The sequence below is a fragment of the Primulina huaijiensis genome, chromosome 3 (assembly GCF_012295235.1).
Source record: "Primulina huaijiensis isolate GDHJ02 chromosome 3, ASM1229523v2, whole genome shotgun sequence".
Taxonomy (NCBI): domain Eukaryota; kingdom Viridiplantae; phylum Streptophyta; class Magnoliopsida; order Lamiales; family Gesneriaceae; genus Primulina; species Primulina huaijiensis.
Window position 1 is genome coordinate 3,891,399 of NC_133308.1, and position 12,028 is coordinate 3,903,426.

The window sequence follows — 12,028 nt, forward strand, 5'->3', positions numbered from 1 at the left end:
CCAAGAATTTCGAAATTATGGGGTAAAGAATGGTAGGGGTTGATGGACTATTTATAGGGGAGGATGGTGGAGCTAAATTTGGTACTCAAATCATATCAAAAATCATGCCAAATCTCAAAATATGACTCCAATCTTCCTTGCTGATTTTCGAAAATATTGAGGCCAAGTGAGGGGATTTATTCCTTAATCCATTGCTCTCAATTTGGTTCGAAATCTAGGTGTAAGGGATGGAATGATTTTTTTTGAACAAATTTTGTTGATTTGCTTCTCAATACCTTGAAAGCTTCCTTGTCCATGCATCACAATTATTAGGCATATAACCTTGTAGGATTTTCGAAAATCCTATGCAATATCATGCCTTAATTCTTCTAATTATTATGATATCCCAAATCTTGTAGATTCGTTACTCCAATTTTCGAAAATAATCATGCATTAGGGTAAATATTATTAACTTGATACCAAAGATTTCCAACAAATATTTCCCATAAACATAACCTTATTTAAAATGCTAAAAAAATCCTATGCTAAAAATTTCCTTACAACTTATTAATTATTCCATTGAAAATTCGGTTCTCACACCAGATTTATTTGTTCGGTATCAATGACTCGTAGAACTTGGTAAGTTAGAGGCTATCGAATCTGAACCCATTTTATCTATCGTCGGAGGATCGGTATCCATTCTATCTGGGGTTAGATTCATCTGATTGAGGTTTAGTTCAGGTGAGTTATATTCAGAGAGTAGATCCATGAATTCGTTGAGTAACCGTTGAACATTTTTGTTCGATGCCATAGCTGGAAGAATATCTTCCTGAAGGAGACTGTGCTTTTTCATTCCCTGTCACAAGGCCAAGATTTTAATTGTGACAACCCAAACAGACGAGCCATAGTTACTGAGAGCAACTCGATTTCCTTTCTCCGCATGGACAATTGCTTTACACCACTGTTCAAACATTCAAAATGAAAGAAGGAGCTTTCAAAAAAAAAAACGAAAGAATGAACAGAAATTGCTTATACTATGAAGTTGTGTATAAACATAAAAAAAGAGAGCTGACAATGTTGAAGATAAAACAGTTTTCTTATGTCCCAAATGAATTTATTATCTCAATCTGATTCTGTTCAGTATAACAAATTAGAGATGGAGTCTGAAATTGGCTAGAAAATTAGAAGATTATTAAATCAACTTTAATCTAACCCAACAAATCCATATCCTTCCTGCTTACTATGTGCAACTAGGATCATTCATTTTCTTGGAACATTTTTCTATCAAAGGTAGTCTATTCACACATTAAAAAGAAACCTTGAAACGGCAGCTCTAGAGATTTCCTTGTTACCACCCGTTATTGTTGTTATTCGGCCCTTGTTTTATATCTCGGTATTATGGTATAGCTGATAGGCCTGTATTGATACACTTGACACTGTAGATCTAGATTTTTAATATGTGTTGTTGTTCCTTTTAGTTCTGAGAGAGGTATGTAAATGAGTTCATCAAATCGCCGCCTAATAGCCTACAGAAAAGAATATAGTTAGACAAAAGTTAAGATGGATACAAGTGATTGAATACAAGTCAATCTAGATTTTTCAAGGAGTTTGGACAACCCTTCAACCTCGGTTGTCTCTGCAGCATGCTCTTGGAAAGTTTGGACAACCCTTCAACCTTCAAGGATTAAGCTAATAAGCTTAATCCTTCTATATTTTGAGCATTCCTATATATTTACTTTATTCTTATAAATTGGTACTACAATACTATGTCTTCAAGATTTTGACATCTTCTTAATATCTAGAATCTTATTAAAAGAACACAATCAGTCATTGGATCTCAACTTCACGTAGACCTTTCCATACCTCAATTGTTCTCATCCGATCTAACTACCTTCCCCAGTTTCATCCTCTTTGATGCCTCTGTTACTTCCTTAGCACTAGCTCTACATTGAAACACTAGATGTCTTACTTCTTGCATCTCAGGTCTACCCACACTTAACTCCTTCGTACTTGTCTCATTGAGTAAGTTCTTAAATTAATCCCTCCACCTAATTAGGATAGCTTTATCTTGCACTAAAATTCTACCATCTTCGTGCTTGATACACCTGACATGGCTCAAATCTTTAATGTTCTGATCCCTGACTTTTTTTATCTTAAAAATATATTTCTCTCATTTTTTGGTACATAGCCTATCTTACAAATCATTTAAGATCTTTTTTTAACATCTCTTACTGTTCCACTACTGAGTCTCTTGGCTTGTGTATACAGCTCATACGATCCTTGATCTAGCTACTAGCAAGTTTTTGAACCTTATTATCTTTTCCCTGATGGCTTATTGCACCTCATTGTTCCACCACCATATCACCTTGTTTAGTCTTCACTTCCCTGTAGCCTCTCAAAGTAGTTCCCTCGCCCCACTTATATGGTTAGCCATGAGTTTAAATAACTCAGAGTTATCGGTATTATTTTTATGCTTTACATCCTCACATCCTTCGAGGACTAACAGACTATCTAAAATCCTATTCTTAAGAGTTTGGCATACATCTCCTTTCATAGTCCACCACTAGATTCTCGGCCTAATCTGACCTTTGTTTACTCCGCTTCTACTCTGAAGAAAAATATCTAAGCCTAATAACCTATGTTGGGTCTTCAAGTGTTCTCCTTGTATGACCTTACAATTTTTACAACCACCTAGGTCTAGTCTTCTTACAAGAAAGTAATCAATTTGACTTATATTATGCACACTCCTAAAGGTTACTAAATGACTCTCCGTCTTCTTATAGAAAATATTTACCATCCCAATATCACTAGCTAAGGCAAAGTTTAGAATAGAAATCTCTGTGTTATTTTGAACCACAAAGCCTTGACCTCCATGAACCCTCTCATATCCAACTTTATCCTTACCTACATGGTCATTTAAATCTCGTCTAAGAAGATCTTTTCCTTACAGGAGATTCTACTAACTACGTCTCCTACAGTGTCCCAAATTTCCTTCTTAGTCTCATCATCTAATCTCACTTGTGGTGCATACGCACTAATGATATGAACGATCTCTGGTTCTAAGGCTAAAGTTGTGTTCATAATCCTATCTCCAAACCTCCTAACCGCAACAATTGCATCCCTATAGGCTTTATCCACCACTATTTCTACTGAATTTCTAGTTTTATCCGTTACTGAACAGAAAAGTTTAAAACCTTCTTTTAATTCTTTAGTCTTGCTTCCATTCCACTTTGTCTCTTGAAGACAAGCTATGTTTACCTTCCTTCTTCCCATGACATCCACTAAATCTATTGAATAGCCTGTCAATGTTCCTATGTTCCAAGATGCTAATCCAATCTTCTTCATCCTAGTCTAAACTAGCTTCTTTACTCGCCCCCATCCAGTAAGGTGCGAGAACCCATCACTGCAACCTGGCGCCGCTGCAGAATGACTAGCTCATTTGACACTACACCCGAGCGTAGGTACAACGTGTCGCTTAAAGAGGGCGACGACCTAGCATTTTGCGTTAAGCTGTTTGAACTAATATCCATGTGAAGAGGTGTGACGCCATAGTTGGTTGGCTGTCACAGGCCTAACACCAAGTTGATATATTTTTTTATGGTGCTAGGCGACATAGCACCAACACTTCTCCTTTATCCAGGCTTGTACCGGCTGTCTCAACGGGCAGAGTTCTTGTGACCTTTCATATTGAAGAAAAATGCATCGACTCGTTTTGTTAAATGAAACAGTTGGGAGGTCTATTTACCTAATTTTCACACACAGCTCAATCAAACAAACAAAAAAAACTTATCGAGGAAAAGGGTATCAAAATCAGAAATCTAACCCATAAAGAAGTGGGTGACCTTCACCGGAAGAATTTGCGCCTCCAACAACGCTTGCTTATCACTCTCCAAACCCGCGACATCGCCCCACTTAACATTGGGGTTTTCCCCTAATAAGAGCTGAATTCAACCTAGCCCGAAGCTTTTCCCCATCATTTTCATCCTTGTTTTTGGTCTTGGGTCGGATCTGTTAAAATAATTTGTAATTTCTAGAGCCACTTTCTAGAATATTTACTAGTACTTTGAAAGCCATCTAGGAAGTTTAAATAGCTAGTTAATGTGTGGAGTTAATAAATTTTGAAAAATGTGAGACTAGGTCTATAAATATGCTTATGTAATCTCCATATTTTCTAATCCAAAAAATATAATCAAGTGTATTGCATCACTTGAATTCCTAATCACAAAATTTATTCCGCTGTGCCCTTCAAATTTGGTATCAGAGCTTCAAAAATTATACTTGCACGCAGCAGCCGAGTACATATACAAATGCAAAAATCGGCCCCTTGAAATGGTTGGAAGCCTTACAGGCTGAAGGAGCTAATTCCCACATATTTTGACTTCAACCTCTTGAAGAAAACTTGAAGAAGTTACCGAAACAATTACAAAAAATTTTGCTTCCAATTGGTTGCCTCCTTGCACCACGGGTCCCACATAGAAGAAATTCTAAGCCCACTTTGTTCTCATTTGTTACAGTAGCAATATCAACATATTGCAATGGCCGGAAATTTGCAAATCACAATGTTCAAATATTCTTCGACAGAGGTACCCATATTTGAAAGAGAGCATTATGATTATTGGAGCACCGAAATGATGGATTTCTTCATCTCCGAAGATTTATGGGATATCATTGAAAATGATTATCCAGAGCCACCTACCGAAGATGGTGCAGATTGGAGTGAAGTTCAACAAAATAAATACAAACAAGATCAGAAGAAAGATGCTACTGCACTTCGGTATTTAAAGCAAGGGGTTAGTAAATCTATCTACCCTAGAATATTCAACAAAAGAAAAACAAAAGAAGCATGGGAAGTCTTGCAAAAAGAATTTCATGGAAATGATAAAGTTGTATCTATCAAGCTTCAATCTTGGAGAGATTTCGATAATCTCTTGATGAAAGAAAGCGAAAATATCAGAAATTTTTTCTCCAGAGTTGCAGAAATTGTGAATAATATTCAAGACAAACGAGTGGTTGAGAAAATCTTGCGAAGTTTACCACCAAAGTTCGATCATTGTGTCGCTGCAATCGAAGAATCGAAAGATCTTTCCAACTTCTCGATGTTTGAATTAATGAGATCTCTTCAAGCACATGAAGAAAGAATTAATCGGTCATCAAAACAACCTTTGGAGCAGGCATTTCAATCCAAAGTTGGATTTTCTGATAAGAAATCGAATAATTTTGGGACTTCAAAGAATTCATGGCAGAATAAAAATCAAAGTGGCAAAGGAAAGTGGGAGAGAAATGATCGAGGAAAAGATGAACAAAGAAGTGGGGAGCGAAAAAATTCTCATGATGGTCCTTATTGCATCATATGCAAGAAGGATAATCACAATTCGAAAGATTGTCGTTTCAAGTGTACAAGATGCCGGATTCCTAATCATTCTCAAAGAGATTGTTGGCATCAAAAGAAACAAGGAAAAGAGCATGCCAACATTTCAAAGGAAGAAAAAGAAGATATCATATTCTACACTTGCATGAGTGCTGAAACTGAAGATCGAAATGTTTGGTATATTGACAGTGGTTGTAGTAACCACATGACGAGTAAGCTTGACAGCTTTGTGGAACTTGACAGAAATTTCTCTTCTGAGGTAAAGCTTGGAGATGACAAGATACAAAAGGTGGAAGGGAAAGGCACCATCGAGGTTCATTCCAAGCAAGGTAACAAAAAACACATCTCAGATGTTCTTTATGTGCCAAATCTAGCTCAGAATCTGCTAAGTGTTGGTCAACTTATTCAAAAGGGTTATTTGATTCATTTTGGTGACAATGCATGCATGATTATTGACAAGAAGCAAAATTTGACTGTTGCTAAGATTGATATGGCTAGCAACAAAGTTTTTCGTCTCATCATGCCTTTTGATAAAAGTTTTGCACTTAAGCATGAAACATATCATGATTCTTATTTGTGGCATTTGAGATATGGTCACTTGAGTTATAAAGGACTACATTTGCTAAAGTCAAAAAATATGGTTGTTGGAATTCCGAGTGTTCAGAAGGACAATAAAATCTGTGAAGGGTGTATATATGGGAAATTGCACAGATTTCCATTTCCCAAATCTGCTTGGCGTGCAAGCTCTCCAATAGAATTAGTTCATGCAGATATTTTTGGTCCTACTCGGACTAGTTCAGTGAGCAACAAGAGGTATTTCTTACTGTTTGTCGATGATTTTACTCGGATGATGTGGATATGTTTCTTGAGTGAAAAATCAGAGGCATTCTCAGTTTTCCTTCAGTTTAAGGCTCTTGTTGAACGTCAGAGTGGTTATTTGATAAAGATTCTAAGGACAGATCGTGGTGGAGAATTTATTTACAATGCATTCATGAATCACTGTAAGGGGAATGGAATTCAAAGACAACTCACAGTGAAATACACTCCACAGCAGAACGGTGTCGCAGAGAGGAAAAATCGAACAATTGCTGAAATGGCTCGAAGCATGCTTGAGCAAAAAGGTTTGCCAAAAAAATTCTGGGCAGAGGCTGTTAATACATCAGTGTATATTCTTAATCGATCACCCACGATGGCGGTTTTGAATAAAACACTAATTGAAGCATGGAGTAAGAGAAAACCACAAGTCGATCACTTGAAAATTTTTGGGTGCATTTCTTATGCATTAAATCAGTCCCCTAGCAAAGATAAGTTTGATAAGAAAGGTGAAAAAATGATTTTTATTGGTTATAGTGATGAATCAAAAGGTTATCGATTGTGGAATCCAATAAAGAATCAACTTGTTGTGTCAAGAGATGTTGTGTTTGATGAAATGGCTGCATGGCAATGGAATGAAGAGGTTTCTCAAATTCCACCAATTCACAACTTCATAGAACCATCATTTTTTCACAATCATGAGTCACATCCAAGCACTTCTCAGCAAAGTCCACAACCTACTACAGTGGAGTCAGATTCTGAAATCTCGGATCCAGATTCTCCAGTAAGAAAGGTACGATCCTTGCAGGAAATTTATGATTCTTGCAATCTTGCGTTATTCTCTAGTGAACCGCAGTTCTATGATGAAGCAAAAAATAATTATGTTTGGATTCAAGCAATGAAAGAAGAAATTACAGTTATTGAGAAAAATAGAACGTGAGATTTAGTGGATTTGCCTAAAGGAAAAGATGTGATTGGTCTAAAGTGGATTTACAAGACCAAATATGGTGAAGATGGGTCAATAAGAAAGCACAAGGCTCATCTCGTAGCCAAGGGTTATGCTCAACAGCCTGGAGTGGATTTCAATGAAACTTTTGCTCCTGTGGTTAGAATGGAGACAATAAGATCAGCTCTTTCAATTGCAGCTCAATTAGAGCTCAATGTGTTTCAGTTAGATGTTAAATCAGCTTTCTTGAATGGGGAGCTTGAAGAGGAAGTTTATGTTATCCAGCCACAAGGTTTCATAATTGAAGGAAAAAAAGATAAGGTTTACAGACTACGAAAGGCCTTGTATGGTTTGAAGCAAGCCCCTAGAGCTTGGAATTGCAAAATTGATGGGTATTTTCTCAAGAATGGTTTTGAAAGAAGCAAGAATGAACCAGCTCTATATGTGAAAAATGATGGGAATGATTTTATGGTGGTATGTTTATATGTTGATGATTTGATTTACTTTGGAACTAATATGATTTTTTTGAAGGAGTTCAAGAAGAAAATGATGGCATTCTTCGAAATGACTGACCTTGGAATGATGAAGTATTTCCTTGGTATTCAAATAAGACAAGCTAATGGAGAAATTTTTCTCTCACAAGAAAAGTACGTAGAGGATTTGCTCAAAAAATTCCGCATGGCAAATTGCAAACATGTTAGCACTCCAATGACGCCGAGTGAGAAGTTGCAGCTCAATGATGGGCCTGGAAAAGTGGATCCAAAAATCTATCGAAGTTTGGTTGGATCACTTATTTATGTTACTCATACGAGACCTGATATTTCATTTGCAGTTGGTGTTGTTTCAAGATTTATGCATGATCCTTCCAAAGTTCATTTTACTGCAGCTAAAAGAATCCTGAGGTATTTGCAAGGAACAAAGAAGCTGGGACTGCATTATGTCAAAGATCAAGATAACAAATTGGTTGGGTTTACTGATAGCGATTGGGCAGGATGTCAAGATGACAGGAAGACCACTTCTGGATACATATTATGTCTTGGCTCAAAAGTGATTGCTTGGAGCTCAAAGAAGCAAAAGACAATTGCTCTATCATCAGCTGAAGCTGAGTATATTGCAACAACAGAAGCAGCATGTGAAGCAACTTGGTTAAGGAGAATTTTTGGTGACTTGCAGCAAGTTGAAAGTCAGTCAACAAAAATTTATTGTGATAACATGTCAGCTGTGGCAATGACGAAGAACCCAGTGTTTCATGCTCGTTCAAAGCATATCGAACTTCGACATCACTTTGTTCGAGAACTGGTAAGAAAAGAGCATATTCAAATGGAGTTCATTAACACAGATGATCAAGTTGCAGATTTCCTAACCAAAGCAGTTACCGTGGAGAAATTCGAGAAGTTCAAGCAACAATTGAAAATTAAAAATTAAAGGGAGTGTTAAAATAATTTGTAATTTCTAGAGTCACTTTCTAGAATATTTACTAGTACTTTGAAAGCCATCTAGGAAGTTTAAATAGCTAGTTAATGTGTGGAGTTAATAAATTTTGAAAAATGTGAGACTAGGTCTATAAATATGCTTATGTAATCTCCATATTTTCTAATCCAAAAAATATAATCAAGTGTATTGCATCACTTGAATTCCTAATCACAAAATTTATTCCGCTGTGCTCTTCAGGATCACTACAGCAGCATCTCCGTTCGATGTAGGACCCAACCCGCCATGATTGAGCACATATAGGATCTCCCAGCCTGTTGCAAGTACGTATTTGATTGTCTGTTCTTTGAAATTGCTATGCATCGCTGACGATCATACATTTTTGCACAAGCAGATCCAAATTCTATTCCTAATTTTGTGTTTTTCTTTTTGCGTGTGAATTCGGAAGATGGTGGTTAGATGAAGGTTTGCTGAAAACGTAGATTCTCGAATTACGTTTAGATCAGAGTAGGAGTGACTAGGGCTGATCCTAACAATGTTTGGGCCTGAGTCTAACTTTTAAAAAGAGACATCTGAATCATAACGTGTGTTCATATTTTTTTTAGTTCCATAACAATTTTTCAAATTAAATCAATACGTTAAAGACAATATAAAAAACTAAATGAATAAAAATATCAAATATGTCCAAAATGATCACTAAAAAACAACACGTCTAACAGTTTTAAAGCTAAAAATACTAATCAAGTTTATATAATCAAGTTGTTCAGTAATTACATAAACAATGCAAAAGGAACATTTTATTCATGATCAGATACAACTATAGGAGCATGGAATCATGTGAGTGAGAGGATATTATGGTCGGAAATAATTCATAGAAAAAGAAAATCGGGTCAATAAACATGATTAGATACAACTATAGGAGCAATCTCCCTCGGAGCAGGTTTTCCTCTTCTTTTTATCCAATGATAATTGCAGAAACAATGCAAAAGGAAGAAACTTAAATTTCTAATTTAGACCACAAAAATAAAGTCAACAAAGAAAAATAGAAACATATTTATGTGAATTATCTAGATTCCACCCTCAACTAAATCTTTAATTATAATTGTTTAAAAAATTAATGCTTACTCAAAAGGAACATTTTATTCAATTATTTCGTGTCAAATAGTAAAGTCCACTAAATATTGGTTTCCTTCTCTTGAGTCATTTGAAACTCAAATAGTAAGGTCCATTAAATTGCAGGGAAAAAATTAGAAAGGTGCTGGTTTTAAAACAGAAAATTAAGACTTCAAAATTGGATTTATGAAGAGGTCATTCCTCAAATCTCAGCGGGTAAAAACCGCAAATTGATACATGCTCCAACAAACTCTTTTGATTAAGATCAAATCTACCAAGACCTAACATTTCAGCTTTTGCCACAAAAAAAGAAAAGAAGAAAACACAATAAAAAGACAAAAATCTCATCAAAAATTTGCTATTAAATTTCCCAAACATACAGTTACCACAAGTTCGAATCTTCCAAGAACTTAAATTGAAATAAAGAAAGATACCCAAAAGAGAATAGGATTGCGCGAAATAAATCATAAAACTACAAACCTAAATCCAATATATCAATAGAAATCAAATTATTCACGTAGCAAGATTCAGGGGGAAAGCATTATAATACAAATTAATACTGTACATAACATTAATACACTTACAAGGGTGAGCAACTGATGCTGGAGTCGAATAAGATTGAGAAGACGAAGGATAGAAGAGTGGAGAGGTGAAAAGGAATTTTACAGACTTTTATTTGATATTTTATTGATTCTTTATATTTTAATATATATATATTAAAAAAACATTTTTTTTAAAAATTTTGGGCCCCAAAAAAGGGATGGGCCTGAGTCATTGGACTCATTTGTCTCATAACAAGCACGGCCCTGGGAGTGACTCCAAGTAGACGGAACGTAAGACCATGCTTTTACCTTTCCACGTGGAATTCGCGTGATCGGGGATATCTATGCAATGTCATATAATTTGAGTCCAATTTCCAGCCCAATAAGGATTTTGATAAAGGCTTATCAATTAAGAAAATTATATGAAGGCCCAATCTAAGGTCCAAAAATATTTATGATTTTGGTTCGTCGAATTTTAATTTTAATATATTATCTTTTGATTATTTTTTTCAACGTAATGTTGATGTGACATTGACAAGACACTTAATTGAGCCAATCTATTGTTCATGTATACAGTGTTTCATATTAAACTTCCAATCAAAAAAATTAAGATTATCAAAATCTGAAAAGCACAAAACTAAAACTCAATTTCAAAACATATATGATCAAAATTGCATAGAAGCAATAATACAAAATAAAAATTATACTTTTTAATAAAAATATATATTCGCGGGCCTCAAGGAAGAAATAATATCTCAATAATAATATTTATATTTATTAATATAAATATGACTTTTACTACTGGAATATAAAAAGAAATGTCTAGGTACATCGTTCCCTCTTTCGTCTCTCCGTTCAACTTTCCAGGAAAAAAAAAACCACATAATAAGATTTTCTATTCGGAAAACATTTTCGCCCTTACATAACTTCCAACAAAATCATTATTATTTTAAATTTGATTTTTCACTACTTCATAAATATAGTGTATTTTGTTTTTTTTAACATCGGTCAACTATTTAATTAAGAAAATGACATCTTCATATGTATTATAGTTGACCGATGTTATTTTACAAACTTTCCCAATAAATAAACTCCGTTACTATTTTAATCCATAAATTATATATTTTAATTGTAAATTACCTCATACATGATGACCATAATGTTGGGGAATTACACCCCCGAAGCGATGCCGATCACGATGATAATATAGTACCCAATACTTGCGGAATTAAATAACCAACAAGAACACAAAGATTTACGTGGCTCACCCAATATAGGCTACGTCCACGGAGCACTGCAACTTTTATAACTGGAAGAAATATTACAACAAGTGTATACACCAATACACTCAATATTTCTCACACTCCCAACCCGAGTATACCGAGAAAATAATTTCTCTAACTCACACAAAGAGAATTCCCGCACTCAAGAAAAAAATACACTCTTTTTTTCTATGCACTCTCTATTTATCAAAGCTAAAAAGCTTTTGATTTTGGGATACAATAACTGAAGGAATTGAGCTCAATTTATAACTAATTCCCTCGTCCAACTTTAATAAAAATTCGATGTGGGATAACGTTTTGGTAAGACTTTATTTAATGCGTGGGCCCCGCATCCTCACCTAACAATTCTCCCACTTGAAGACTTGATTTTAATCATGTCTTCACACCATCAATGCAGCAGCTCATACCTCCTCATTTATTCTTGCAGTCCAACTGAAGTTGAACACAACTTCAGTTTGTCAATGGTTACCGTCTTCGTGAGCATATCGGCTGGATTTTTACTTGCAGAAATCTTCTCCAGCATCAAGACTCCATCTTCCAGCACTGATTTGAT

The 12,028-nt window shown here is 35.3% G+C and overlaps 1 protein-coding gene and 1 long non-coding RNA gene across 2 annotated transcripts in view; both read right to left on the reverse strand.

Annotated features, from left to right (window-relative positions):
* Positions 1-584: 584 nt before the first annotated feature.
* Positions 585-9,069, reverse strand: LOC140973167 (uncharacterized). The gene is made up of 3 exons (XR_012174583.1): positions 8,813-9,069; positions 3,803-3,987; positions 585-835 (listed from the first exon to the last, which is right to left on the reverse strand). It is a non-coding gene; the product is annotated as an uncharacterized lncRNA (long non-coding RNA).
* Positions 9,070-11,997: 2,928 nt separating this feature from the next.
* LOC140971982 (transcription factor TGA9-like) overlaps positions 11,998-12,028 on the reverse strand; it is a 2,849-nt gene continuing 2,818 nt past the window's right edge. The window contains exon 7 of the mRNA XM_073434455.1: positions 11,998-12,018. Within this exon, the coding sequence (XP_073290556.1) occupies positions 11,998-12,018 (21 nt within the window). The remainder of the gene's footprint in view (positions 12,019-12,028) is intronic.